Below are 13114 nucleotides of genomic sequence, written 5' to 3'. Positions count from 1 at the left end.
TTAAGGGAGATTAACAAGATTGGTGCATTCATGGCCGCTTCCCGAAAAAAGAAAACTTTTTATGCATTGTGGCACATGAAATTCCCTCTCCGTTGGAACAGGAAGGCTTTGTTTACAAACTGATAAGTTATCGTTTATTCCAAGCGTTTTTTGGCGGTTTTTGATCGGCGTTGAAGCCGGTTTTGTCGCTAGAATCAAACCTCCATCGAGCCAACCGAGCAGTATAAACGCAATCAGTGACGTTTCTTTTTATCTTTCTTTTATCCTCCCCTGCAGCGATGACAGCATCTTTCTGATATCGCACTCGGCAGTCTTGTGTGTGTCGCGAGAAAAGCATCATTTTTGTTTACAGCAAGCTTACCGATTAGTGACCAAAAAATCATCTTCAATTATTTAAATAGCCCGAGACGTGACTCACCGTGTAAAATGGCAGGAAATCCGGCTGAAGAGCTAGGTGAGCGTGGTGCCGTAAAGGGTCCCTTTCCGCCTCATTTCTTTGAATCCCCCGGAAAGAAGCCCCACGGGATGACGATGCACTTTACGGGTTAAAAACGAAGTAAACATTTCCTTCCCCTCGCTGGAAATTCCATTTTCCCTTGCATTTTGCAGAACTTCTGGAGCGTGTGCTGTTACGGCTGGGGTTTGCCGATACGGACGAGCAGCTGCAGACGACGGTGACCAAGTTTCTCACCCCGGTGCTGATCAAGATTACGTCGCCGAATGAAAACGTTCGCAAGAAGGTTAGGAAGGAGAGGGTTGGAAGTTGCGCTAGGAACGTTAATTATGGACGGCTTTTGCTCTTTACCTATCGCTTTAGGTAATGGAGATTCTGACGCACATCAACAAGCGACTAAAATCGCGCAATCAAATACAAATCCCACTCGCGCCATTGTTGGCTCAGTATCAGCAGGCCGATTCTTTGTTTTTGATCGTAAGTAACTGTAGGCTTCCGTCGAAAAGACTACCAGGTGATTGAACTTTTTCTATTTTTCGGATAGAACTTCGCCATCATCTACATCACGATGGGCTTTCCAAGACTGACGGTGGAGGAGCAAACAGAATTTGCCCCCGCCCTGCTAAACTGCTTGGAAGGGAAGCCGGAAACACATCAGGACAAGTAAGAGCCATACAAAAGGCAGCAAAAAGACGTTCCAACGGGACTAAAACCTCTGTTTTCACTTTTGTTTCCTCCCCTCGTAGGATCCTGATGCTGGTCCTTCCACTGTTGGGTGAGATCAAGATACCGGAAAACCCGGAAAAGCGCTCGGAACTGCTCGGGCTGTCGAACAAACCGGCCACCAAGCAGCAGCTCCTGTCCATACTGATGGATGTGCTGCTGCTGCCGTACGGTACCCTGCCCGACAGTGACGTGCCCCCCGGCATGAGCGTGTACTCGTTCAAGCGCGTCACAGCAAAGCCCCCGAAGGCGGAGGAGCTGGAGCAGCTGAAGAAGGGCATCGTGCGCTTCCTTTGCGGGGGCATCTTTCCCGACCAGGAAATACTGGCCCATCTCGTGGTAGCGTCGGCCGACACGCGCTTCTCCGTTGCGACGCCCGCCATCGGTGAGCTGAACAAGATCTGCAGCTCGCTCGACTGGGTCGATCCGAAGCTGTCCGCACCGCTGTACAGCCTGTTTTCGGGCAACGGTTCGAAGCTGCCCGACCGCAAGACGAGCGGCGTGAGTGCCCGGGTCCGGCAAAAGCTGCTGCAGCATTTGCTCAAGTGCCGCGGCAAGGGCATCATCATCGCGAACGGCATCCAGGTGATCTTTGAGTCGCTGTTCGGCGACAACACGAACCAGAAGTGTAAGGTGCTGGCACTGCAGTTCGCCTACAATCTTATTAACAAGTATGTGTGTGGGAGGATTTGTTCGATGGAACTTAAATTTAATCGTATTAATTCCTTTTCCTATTGTCTACCAGTGGACAAACTGATTTGATCAACAAACTGTCCAAGGTGCTGCTGACAGGGATCTCCAAACTGATCGGTACCGCGTCGGAGGAAACGAACGAGGTGCAGAACGCGGCGTACAGTGCGATGGCGCAGCTTGCCATCGTCTGTCCCGCGACGGTGAACGAGGACATTCAGCTCGTGGGCGAATACTTCACGCATCTGCAGCAGGCACCGGTCGAGCTGCACTCGTCGATTCGCGAAGCGCTGGTCGCACTGGCCCAAGCGTTCGATTGGCGCAAGCAAAGCAGCGCGACTGCCGGCTCGTCGGAAGCGACCAGCATGGAGACGGAGGACGTCGCCGACAAGCCGGGCACATCGAAGCGCAAGCTAGTGGCGGCAAAGAAACGGTTCGTACCGAATGCAAACCAGCAGCTGCTGCTCGCCCTGCTCGGGGAGAAGGCCGAATCGAAGCTGACGATCGTGCAGAACGTGGCGTCCGTGTTTCTAACCACCTGCTTTCCCGATTACTACGTGCCGTCGCGCTATCTGCTGCTGATTATCTGCGGCGAAAGCTCGCAGCTGCGCGAAGCGATGACCACCTACCTGTACGGGGTGTCGAAAAAGGACCACATCAACTACGGTGCGATCCTCTCGGTGAGTGAGTACGACCGGGTGGAGCAGCAGGAACCGTCCGACACGAAGCACATCGTGCTGCCGTCGTTCGGCGAGATGGTGGAGTACGTGGCGAGCAAATCGGAGCGCAAGGTGGCGACGATTGTCGACCGGATGGGGTACGGGAAGGTGAAGCTGCCGTACGCGTTCGACACGTACGTGGAGATACTGGAGTACCTGCGCATCTGTTTGCTGTTCAATGCGGGCGTCATTCCGCACCCGGGCGACGATGAGTCGCTGTACAAGTTGACCGCTTTTCTGCGCAAGCTCGTCGCTGAGGGGCAGCGCGACACGGTGGTGAAGTATAACGATCTCGTTCGCCGGTTGGTGATCGCCCGGAAGGGTATCAGCGAGCTGACCTGTCTGTACGATTTGGTGAATGGTATTCCGGACGCGCTGGTGGAGGAAAACCGAGATTTGCTGCTGACGCTGGAAAGTTCGCTGAAGGAAACGTCCGAGCCGACGCGTGTACTGATCGCTAGGGTGTACGGTATGCTGCTCGCTTACGTTAGCGATGAGCCGGAGTTCGAGCGACAGGTACGGGAGCTGCAAACGCTTGGCAATAAATCGCTCGAAACGCGGCACGGTTCGATCCTGGCGGCGGCTCATGCTGTACATCGGAAGTTGCTACTTAATAAAACCGCCTCCGAGCGTGCAGTTAAGGAGTGGGACTTGCTGCGGGAGCTGATCGAGCTGCTCGTGTCGTTGTTGCGCGATCAGCAGTCGCTGCTACAGTCGGCGGCCATTCGTAGCTTGTCGTTGATTGGTTCCTGTACCGCACTGCCGCTGCCCGAGGAGCAAGAAGGTATGGATACGGGCGAGACGGAAGCGACCGCCAGCAAGCAGCAAACGGTCACGACGAAAGCCTCGCTGATGGAAACGCTCATCACGCTGCTGCAGAGTGGCCACACGAAGGCGAAAATACGGGAAGATGCTGCCCACTGTCTCGGTTTTCTGGCGGTCGGCGATCGGCCGTACTACGCCCGCAAGGTGCTGCAGCGCTTCCTGGGCCTGCTGAAGATGACCAAAGATCCGGCACTGCACATTGCGATGGGTCAGGCGCTGGCGTACACGCTGCAGGGTCTGCCGAAGGGTAGCCACGGGTTGAATGACGTCAACGAGGAGGTCGGCAATGTGGACGACGAGACGCTTACCTGGTTCCTGATCGAGCTGGTCAAGCAGGTGAATGAAACGCACGCGTATCTGAAGCAGGCGTGCGCCGTTTGGTTGCTGGCGATCGTGAAAAACTGCAGCCGGCGCAAGCCGGTGCGCGAACAGCGCCAGATTTTGCAGCTCGCCCTGACGGATCTGCTTTCCGAGGATAATGGTAAGTGTTGTTTCTTTCATTTGTCATCCGGAGTCGTCCAGAGTCGGAGTCGTCCGGACTTCGATCGACTCCGGCCGACTCCGGACGACTCCGGACGACTCCAGACGACTCCGGACGACTCCGATTTAGAATGACTCCAAGCGACTCCGGACGACTCAGGACAACTACGGACGAGTCCGAATGACTCCGGGGCACTCTGAATGACTCCGGACGACTCCGAATGACTCAGGACGACTCCGGACGACTCCGGACGACTCCGGACGACTCCGCACGACTCCGAACGACGCCAAACGACACCAAACGACAACAAACGACTCCGGACGACTCTTATTTAGAGTGACTCCTAGCGACTCCTGACGACTCCGGACGACTCCGCACGACTCCGACTCCGAATGACTCTGAATGATTCCGAATGACTCCGAACGACTCCGAATGACTCCGAACGACTCCGGACGACTCTTATCTAGAGTGACTCCGAACGACTCCTGACGACTCCGAACGACTCCGAACGACTCCTAACGACTCCGAACGACTCCGAACGACTCTTATTTAGAGTGACTTCGAATGACTCCGAACGACTTCGACTCCCAATGACTCTGGACGACTCCGACTCCGGGTGGATCTAGTGGTTCCTTTTTTCCGGAGTCGGAATCGGACTAACAATAGACGGAGTCGGATCGGAGTCGCGCCCCAAGGGTGCACATCACTACTTTGGACTGGACTTTTTTTTTCGCAGAACTTGTGCAGGATGTGGCATCACGTGCGATGGGCATCATATTTACCCTCTCGGAGAACGAAGACCAGGAGGCGATGTCGAATCTGCTGCTCGATCAGCTAATCGGTGGCCGGCGACAGGTGCAGAAGGTGGTGGAGGACACGAAGCTGTTCGAGGAAGGCGTGCTCGGCAAGACTCCCATGGGGTAGGACACGCAACGTTTACCTTCACGAACAGACAGTGTACTAACGCATCCATGTTGTTTTTTCTTCTCACACAGAGGCAACCTTTCGACGTACAAGGAGCTGTGTGCGCTGGCGTCCGATCTCAACAAACCGGAAATGATATACCAGTTCATGCAGATAGCGAACCACAACGCCACGTGGAACAGCAAGCTCGGTGCGGCGTTCGGTTTGCAGTCGATCTCGAAGATCACCAAGCTGAAGATGGAACCGTACCTGGGGAAGATTGTGCCGCGCCTGTTCCGGTACAAGTACGACCCGACGCCCAAGATACAGAACTCGATGATAAGCATCTGGGACTCGGTGGTGACGGATGCGAAGTCGACGGTCGAGCTGTACTACTGGGACATTCTGGAGGACGTGACGAAGAACCTCACCTCGTACGAGTGGCGCACCCGCATCGCGTGCTGTTTGGCAGTGCGGGATCTGATCAAACGGGCGGCGGGGCTGAAGCTCCGGTCAGATCCGATCGGTAGGAAGAAGGTGGAGGATGCTCCTACGTCCAGCTCGATGGATGTGGATCAGCCGAGTGTTCCCGAGCCGGAGCTGCGCTATCTTTGGAGTCAGCTGTTCCGCGTAATGGACGATCAGCACGAGGGTACGCGACTGGCAGCGGAAGGCACGGCCAATGCACTGAGCAAGGTGTGCGTGGTGGCTGCATCGAGCGATAACAACAAGTCGGCCATGAATGTGGCCAGCTCGATCATTCCGCTGCTGCTCGAGACGGGCGTTACGCATACGGTGCCGGAGATCCGCAAGCTTAGCATTCGTACCCTTTCCGAGCTGATCGATTCGGCCGGTGCACTGATACTGCCGCACTTGACCAGCCTGGTGCCGTGTTTGCTGCAAGCGACCGGTGAGCTCGACTCAACCAAGCTCGCCTACCTGTCGACGATGGTTTCGGGACAGGCGGGCGGCGGTACGCAGGAAACGATCGACACGCTGCGGGCCGAAGCCGTCAAGCAGCACTACACGATGGAAACGCTGACGAAGTGCATCCGGCACATCGACTACGCCACGCTCGAGCGTATGTCGCCGGCCGTGCTGGATCAAGTAAAGTCGAGCGTCAATCTCGGCACCAAGGTGGCCTGCGCTCACTTCATCTGTCTCGTTAGCATACACCTCGGGCAGGAGATGCAACCGCTGACGAGCAAATATCTGGGCGCTTGCTTTACCGGGCTGACCGATCGCAATGCGACCGTGCGCCGGTACTACGCGTCCGCCATCGGCCACCTGATCGGCACGGCAAAGGAGCAGTCGATCGAGCGGCTGTTCGGCAAGCTGGAGGAGCTTTACTTCGAGCAGCAGGCGTCGCGATCGAAGGCGGTCCCGCTCACGATACAGGCGATCAACAAGCGGCACCAGGAGGTGCTGAAGGACTACAGTGCGCACGTGCTGCCGCTGGTGTTTTTCGCAATGCACGAGGAAGTGACGGACGACAGCCGCTCGACGGTGGAGCTGTGGCAGGAGCTGTGGCACGACATCAACACGGGCGATGCGGGGCTGCGCATGAATCTGGACGCGATCGTGACGATACTGGAGACGAACCTGAACAATCCCTCGTGGTTGTTGAAGGCGCAGGCCGGCGCCGCTACGCATACGCTCGCGTCCAAGCTGAGCGCCACGCTGGACGACGCGGTGCGCTGCCGGTTGATCGAGCTGATACTGAACAATGTGAGCGGGCGAACGTTCCAGGGCAAGGAGCGGTTGCTGCAGGGATTGGCGAGCCTGTGCAAGAAGCTCGACCAGCGGGCGACGAACCACGCCGAGCGGATTGTCGATGCGGTGATGAAGGAGTGCCGCAAGGAGGAGCCGGTGTACCGTACACACGCGCTCCGCTCGCTCGGCAACATTCTGAACGAGCTGAAGGTGGACCGGTTCGAGGAGGTGTACAACATGGTGTGGCATTTGCTCGACAAGCCGCAGCAGCAGCAGCAGCATCAGCAGGATGACGGTCCGGGAGAGAGTGTCACGTCGGAGGAGCGCAACAAGCAGATGCTGATCTCGGTGCAGCTGAAGGAGACGGTTTGCGAAACGCTGGGCAAAGCGTGGCCGGAGTATTCGATCGACACGCAGCGCCGCTACCAGCGCATGTTTGTGGAGAAGTGTGTGCAGTGTTTGAAGCTAAACACGCGCCCGGTGCAGCTGTGTCTGCTGCAGGCGCTTGGGCGGTTTTTGGAACGTTTGCATCTGCTGCGGAGTAAGGTGGAGGGTGAGGATGGCAATGAGGACATGGAAGGAGAGAGCGGCAGCTCTGCGATGGGAGCGAATCGTGAGAAGAAGGCAAAGGTCGATTCGGAAGCGACGGATGGGAACGTGCTGGAGACCGTTTGTCGCATCGTGCTGTCCGCGATCGTGGAAGTGGCGGGTAAGAGCTCATGCCCATTGCTCGTATTATTCTTAGTATTAATTGCGTCCACTTCCCCTTTTCCTTTCAGCCATACCGCACACCGGTCTGAAGAAGGAAGCCCTGAACGTGATGCTGATACTCACGAAAAAGCTGAAGGCCAAGGAGGCCGGCACGGTCGAGCTGGAGCTCGGTCTGGTACGGCAAACGTTCGCCCAAATTCTGCAGCAGCTGCAGAAAGATACGGCACCGGAAATTAAATGCCGGCTGAAGGATTTGGAGGACAAACTGAAGTGAGCAGCACTAGACTGGATTGGGCAATAAACGTTCGGTTCGCGCAGCCACGCGAGATTGCACGTGAATGGTAAAAGAAAAGTCAAAAACGAATCTTACAGCAAGGTAATAAATTATGACACATGTTTGGTAATTGTAAATGATCTGTTGAAGTTGGTGTGTTTGCAGAAAATGGCGGTTTTATTTCGCGCTACCCTCTCGGAAGTTCCAGGAGGAAGTTTTCCCGTGATCCTTAACCTCCACATTTGCCTGCTTCAAGCGGTCTCGCAGTAAATCACACACTTTGAAGAGTTGAGGGTTTTTGGTTTCGATCGCTTGCAGGCGAATTTCGCTTCTGGTGGCCACCATCGCTTCGATTAGCTGTTCGAGCGATTGATTGGCGTCGTTTCCCATTTGACGGCTGTGCTGGGGCGACTGTTTGTCGAGAGATTGCACCCCGTAGGAGACAAGCTCCTCCCGGATGTATTCCGTTACGGCAAGGACAGCCCCCACATTGGAGGAGCCAATGAGCGAGACGCCAGAGGTGGACGGTTCGTGGCTGTTTATTATCCTCTGTACATTGGAAGCAAGCTCACCCAGCGCTAACACCGAATTGGCGGTATTGAAATCGTTCTTTAAAAACTCTCTAACGGTCGTCCGTGTGTTTGAAAGCTTTTCCAGCAAGCTTTCCGTGGTGGTCGCATCGTACGTTGCCGGTTTCAGCCCATCGATGAAGGCTTTGGCGTCGCTGAAGAAGCTGGCAAACTTGCGCAGCACGTTGCGCGCCGTCCCCATCGCTTCCGGGCCGTACTCGATCGCGCTGCGATAGTGCGACAGCAGGCAGAGCATGCGGAACTCGTCCGCACCGTACGCACCGAGCAGCTCGCCGATGCTGACCGTGTTCTTGAGCGATTTGGACATTTTGTGCGTCTGGCCCTCGAGATGGAGCTGGCCGGTGTGCAGCCAGTGTGTCACCCAGTCCGGCACGTCGTGATAGCAGCAGCTTTGCGTTTCCTCATTCTCGTGGTGAGGAAAGCGCAAATCGAGCCCACCGGCATGGAAGTCGAGCGCGCGCCCGAACAGATGGCTAGCGAGCGTGGAACACTCAATGTGCCAGCCCGGGCGTCCCTGGGCAAACCCTTGAGCGGTCCAAAATGGTTCGCCCGGTTTCGAAGCTTTCCAGAGCGCAAAGTCCGACTGATGTCTTTTCTGGCCCTTGGACGCGTTGCTTTCCGGTTCGATGATGACCTTCTGTAGCTTGCCGTACCGTTCGTACTTGGCCGTTTCGAAGTAAACCGACCCGTCGGCGGTGCTGTAGGCGAAACCTTTCTCAACGAGCGTTTGCACGAAGCGGATTATCGCGGGAATGTGGTCGGTGACGCGCAGCTTTACATCCGGCGCACGAACGTTCAGCCGCTGCAGGTCGCTCCAAAACTCGTCCTCGTACCGGCTTGCGAGCTGCTGCCAGTCGACCTGCTGCTCCAGTGCACGGGCGATTATTTTGTCGTCAATGTCCGTGATGTTCATCGCGGTGACGAGCGGGAGGTGGAAGTGATGCCGTAGAATGCGCTGCAGAATGTCCAGCCGGACGTAGCAACTGGCGTGACCGATGTGGGCCGAATCGTACACCGTGGGGCCGCAGGTGTAGAAGGAAAGGTACGACTTGCTGGGGTGGATTTGTAGAGCAACCTTTTCCTTGAGTCGTCCATCGTAGAGCCGCAGATCGTGGGTGAGTTTGGCGGTGGAATATTTTCGAAACACCCGGAGAAACATGGTGAAACACTTTTGGGCAGCAATATGTCGATATCGAAACAGCTGTGTTTGTGTGTGTGCAAACAGCTGATTGTGACGTGACGGTGGCGTCCAATAATTACGTATCATGTTATCATACCAATTTGTACATTTCGTAGTTTATAAACTGTTAAAGGGCATAAATAGGCTTTGCTGTCCAAAAAAGAGCTTAATTTGACATTAAAAAAGAAATGATTACTTTTTTTCTCGAATAAAAACAACGGTCGCTTTGAATGTTCGGATTGACGTTTGGCATCACTGCTGTCAACGAGCCGTCAAGCGAGTGTTGGTTATGAAATTGTGTTGCAAAAACAAAACAATCCTTCCGCGGTGCAGTGGGGGTTCTCTTTTTGTGTAAAAATTGTGTAAAATTCACCACAAATCTTTACAAAAATGATGCGCTACGAGGGAAACGAGGAGCTGGCCGATAAGTCGGCCTGTGCCGGTGTACGCGCCGATCTGAAGATGTGCCTCCTGCAGAGTGACTGCTGCAAGAAGGTGAGTGCCGGTGCAGCAGCACCTCTTCCTCTAGGTAAATCCAACAACTAATGCAATGTTTCTCCCCTTTTGCAGGAAAAGAAAACTCCCCGAGAATGTCTGAACCGTACCGATGGTTCCGTACCGAGCGAATGCTTCGTGCTGCGGAACACCTTTTTCGAGTGCAAGCGCTCAATGGTAGGTGCAGATTGGTACTGTTGTTCCCGTACGGTTACTAATTGACCCGTTTTGCTTTCGATATTTCGTTTATAGCTCGACAATCGACAGCGATTTCGCGGCAGGAAAGGTTACTAAAGCCAAGCGGCAGGCAAGCGGCCGTTTTTGTCGCCCGAGAAGAAAGTTATGTTTTTATTTCGTTCAAAACACCTCCCTAAAGCTTCATGAGTTAGTGTATAAAATATAGCATTAAAAAAAGACAAATATGGTGCCCGCTTTACGACCAGCTGTTTTGTGATGCATTCGAACGGGCCCCGGTAGAGATGCGATCCAGCTCGCCGTCCAAACTTTGGCTCTTGTCGTAGGTGAGTTTGCTGCTGGCGACACTGAAGCTGCTGATCGAAAGGTCGCTGTAGCTCACAGCAACCGCCATTGTGGCCGGTTCTAGTTTGCGCTTTTCATTTTGCGTGTTCTGCGTTGCGTAGTCAATGAGGTCGTGTGAATCGTTCAGTGTTGCAGCGGGAACTGGGTGCGTAGGGACGGAGGGGAAAACAACTTCCCCGTCCGACAAACCCAACTCAGTGCTGGAACAGTCATCCAGGCTTCTATTGGACGATGGTTCTACCGTGGGCAGTGGTGGAGCCGGTGCCGGTTGCGCCACTTCAATGCGAGGCGCAAACGGCGCCTGCTTGTCGGACGAGCTTTGCGATTTCGAGTACGTGCGACTTATCTGGTCTAGCTTTTGCAGATTTTCTTCGATGCTTTGCCGCAGCTCACGCGTGTCCTTCGCCAAAACATCCGAAAGCTGCGCGTTGCTGGCCGTTCGGGCGGCAGGAATTGGTCGCACCACCGCTTCCACCTTTTCTGGCTCTTCATCAGCTGTCGATGTTTGCATACCCGCCTCGGATATGGTGCCGATCGCAACATCCACCGTGTGGCTTTCGACCGGACGCGATTGTTTCAGGTATTTGAGCGGATCGAACGCACGGAAAGGATTTGCGAATTCGCGGCCCGTATCCGGCTGATGCATGGGTACCACAATTTCCGGTACAATCGCAACAGGCTCCACCATCATATCCCGCCCAAACTCTTCGTTTAACAGCTCGCGCTGGTTCAGCTCGAGCTTCTCATCGTTGTAGCGCGTCCAGATTTGCACCTTCTCGTCGATAAGCTTCCGCTTGTCTTCGCGCTGCTTGCGCAAATAGCGCTGAAAGGAATGATTGATCTTATCGCTTTCCTTCTCCAGCTGCTCGATCGTTTGCTTCGCGTTCTGTATGATGGCGTTCGTTTCGTCCTCGAAGTTGGCCATCAGCTCGCGCTCGACGTTGTGCAGCACCTGCAGTTTGGTTTCCTTCGTTTTGGCCGCTTTTAGCGATTCGAAGTAGCGGCTTTGCCGTTGCTCCTGCCGCTGCAGATCGTCCCGCAGCGTGGCCAACTTGTCGTCCACGTTCCGCTCCTGGCGGTACAGCTCGTCAAGCTTTTCGTCTATTTTGCGCATAAAATGTTGACTTTCCTCGCTCGTAGCATCAATGGGGTGGTGTGGCTCGGTTTGAATGCTGCGGACGATTGTTGCGGGTAGCGCTGTTTGTTGTGCGATTGTTTCTGTTCGTGTTGCCGTTAACGCTTTTGCTAGCTTTTCCTCGTATTCCAGCTTAATCTTCCGCAACTCTTTTTCATACTTTGCCTCAATTTGATGCTTTTCTTTGTCCAGAAGTTTGGTCACTTGTTTCTGCAGTTTCGCCACATATTTTTTACCATGTTCGGTCGTTTTCAACTCCCGCAGGAACTCGGTGTAAGTCTTTCGCTTTTCTTTTGGCTTGTCACGGCGTGGTTCGCCCTCTTCAATCTCATCGTCGAGCTCGCCCTTTTCCTGCCCATCTTCCGTGCGTTGCTGGCGTACGGTTTCGATGAGCTGTTCGAACATTTTCGTACACGTTTCCAACCGTTCGACTAGCTTGCAAACATTCTCCGAACAAACGCGCAACGAACGGGCGGACTGGTCATCGTCTGGGGTCGGCTGCTCGTTCATGTTTTTCTCCTGCTCCCCGTTCGCGCCATCCTGTACCGTTTGCTGTTGACTCTTTTCCAGCTCCACAATCGCTTTGCCAACGGCTTTTACCCGGTGGAGCAGTTTTTCCACGTTCTTGTGAAGCTTTTCCACCTCCAGCTTCTTCAGCAGCGTCTGGGCGGATGTTTTCCGTTTGTCTAGCCGCTTAAGGTGGCGTAACTTTGCTTCCTGCGTCTTGACGGCCGCCAGGATTGTCTTGAACACGATGTACAGGAGTGAGCGGCTGCCCTGGCCGGAGCCGAACTTGTCGTACTTCTCCACCAGCCCGTCGTAGTGTTCGATGCCGAGCGCTTCGAAGATTTCGCCCAGCTCGGTCCGGCTCAGCCGAAACTTGGCCGACCGGGTAAAGTCGGGCAGCGTGTTCTTGAACGGTACCTCGTTCGTGAAGATGGACAATGAAAAGTGGCAGTTTTGTGTGTAGAGAAATTCGGCCACGAGCGTGTTCAGCACGAGCACGAGCGGGGACAGCACAATGCCCTGCTGGGTCTGCAGCTTGAGGGCGATTTTCTTCCCTACAAAGTAACACAACCGTTAGGAAGGGAAGAGTGTTACAGGGTTTTCCAGCGGTTCTCATAGTTGTGGGACACTTACTTGACTCTTATGGGAAATCGAACTGAAAATTGAAGCTCCTTGGATATTCCTATTGGATTTGCCCAACAAGGGTGCTACAGAGTCCAATTCCCATTACATTAGGTTCATTTCACGCAGGAAAGACTCAATAAAGTGTCCCACAGCTATGAGAACTTCTGGAAAACCCTATAAGAGACGCCCTGTGCAGTGGGTGGATGCTTACCGAGAGCGGTACGGCTCATTTTTTCGATTAAATTTTTCTTCATCTGCAGCTGAATGTTCGTCTCGATGCCTTCCTCTTCGATCCAGTTCCTCAGCTGTGTCCGCAGCTCGGCACTATCGATCTCGTCGATATCGCCGAGCGTTCGAGAGGAATCGGGCATTTTTCTGGTGGCACTTTTTGGTCGAGATGTTTTGCGCAACTGACAGGAAGAAGGGGGTCGATCGGTCGTCCCTAAAGGGACGCGGTACGTTTTTGTTTACAATTCTTCCGCTAGCTACCGTCGCTATGGTGACCATGTGTTGGTGTTTTGAAGGATAAGGGTTATGCGCTGTTGCATTT

At 54.4% G+C, this 13114-nt stretch overlaps 4 protein-coding genes across 5 annotated transcripts in view; 2 read left to right on the top strand and 2 right to left on the bottom strand.

The window, feature by feature from the left end:
• The window catches only part of LOC1280825 (proteasome-associated protein ECM29 homolog), a 33897-nt gene extending 26117 nt beyond the window's left edge, over nt 1-7780 (top strand). Inside the window, exons 1-10 of one of the 2 annotated variants that reach the window (XR_009766452.1) lie at nt 277-454; nt 610-740; nt 818-931; nt 999-1117; nt 1201-1848; nt 1923-3892; nt 4629-4812; nt 4888-7217; nt 7288-7595; nt 7659-7780. Coding sequence is in view for 1 of the 2 variants with exons in the window: in XM_061660782.1 (XP_061516766.1) it covers nt 427-454; nt 610-740; nt 818-931; nt 999-1117; nt 1201-1848; nt 1923-3892; nt 4629-4812; nt 4888-7217; nt 7288-7493 (5730 nt within the window). In the remaining variant the exon portion in view is untranslated. Of the gene's footprint in view, nt 1-276; nt 455-609; nt 741-817; nt 932-998; nt 1118-1200; nt 1849-1922; nt 3893-4628; nt 4813-4887; nt 7218-7287; nt 7631-7658 lie in introns of those variants that run through there. The other variant, XM_061660782.1, reaches the window with a different exon arrangement.
• LOC4577535 (probable cysteine--tRNA ligase, mitochondrial) lies at nt 7648-9300 on the bottom strand. Its single transcript, XM_001238360.3, has one exon. It carries the CDS (start codon nt 9240-9242, stop codon nt 7671-7673), a length of 1572 nt encoding a protein of 523 aa, XP_001238361.3. The 5' UTR covers nt 9243-9300; the 3' UTR covers nt 7648-7670.
• Nucleotides 9301-9539: 239 nt separating this feature from the next.
• LOC1280827 (cytochrome c oxidase assembly factor 5) lies at nt 9540-10178 on the top strand. The gene is made up of 3 exons (XM_320694.4): nt 9540-9758; nt 9834-9935; nt 10011-10178. Exons 1-3 carry the CDS (start codon nt 9654-9656, stop codon nt 10050-10052), a joined length of 249 nt encoding a protein of 82 aa, XP_320694.3. The 5' UTR covers nt 9540-9653; the 3' UTR covers nt 10053-10178.
• Nucleotides 10077-12986, bottom strand: LOC133393875 (myosin-11). Its single transcript, XM_061660783.1, has 2 exons — nt 12776-12986; nt 10077-12494 (listed from the first exon to the last, which is right to left on the bottom strand). The coding sequence occupies exons 1-2, from the start codon at nt 12933-12935 to the stop codon at nt 10192-10194; spliced, it is 2463 nt and encodes an 820-aa protein (XP_061516767.1). The 5' UTR covers nt 12936-12986; the 3' UTR covers nt 10077-10191.
• Nucleotides 12987-13114: the final 128 nt, after the last annotated feature.

The sequence above is a fragment of the Anopheles gambiae genome, chromosome 3 (assembly GCF_943734735.2).
Source record: "Anopheles gambiae chromosome 3, idAnoGambNW_F1_1, whole genome shotgun sequence".
NCBI lineage: Eukaryota > Metazoa > Arthropoda > Insecta > Diptera > Culicidae > Anopheles > Anopheles gambiae.
Note: the sequence above shows the minus strand (reverse complement) of the source record. Positions and strands in the feature narration are given on the sequence as shown.

Coding starts and splice junctions, on each gene's coding strand:
- LOC1280827 (XM_320694.4), top strand. CDS start 9,654: ATGATGCGCTACGAGGGAAACGAGGAGCTGGCCGATAAGTCGGCCTGT. Junction 9,759..9,833: donor AGAGTGACTGCTGCAAGAAG/GTGAGTGCCGGT, acceptor CCCCTTTTGCAG/GAAAAGAAAACTCCCCGAGA. Junction 9,936..10,010: donor TCGAGTGCAAGCGCTCAATG/GTAGGTGCAGAT, acceptor TTTCGTTTATAG/CTCGACAATCGACAGCGATT.
- LOC133393875 (XM_061660783.1), bottom strand. CDS start 12,935: ATGCCCGATTCCTCTCGAACGCTCGGCGATATCGACGAGATCGATAGT. Junction 12,495..12,775: donor AATGAGCCGTACCGCTCTCG/GTAAGCATCCAC, acceptor GTTACTTTGTAG/GGAAGAAAATCGCCCTCAAG.
- LOC4577535 (XM_001238360.3), bottom strand. CDS start 9,242: ATGTTTCTCCGGGTGTTTCGAAAATATTCCACCGCCAAACTCACCCAC.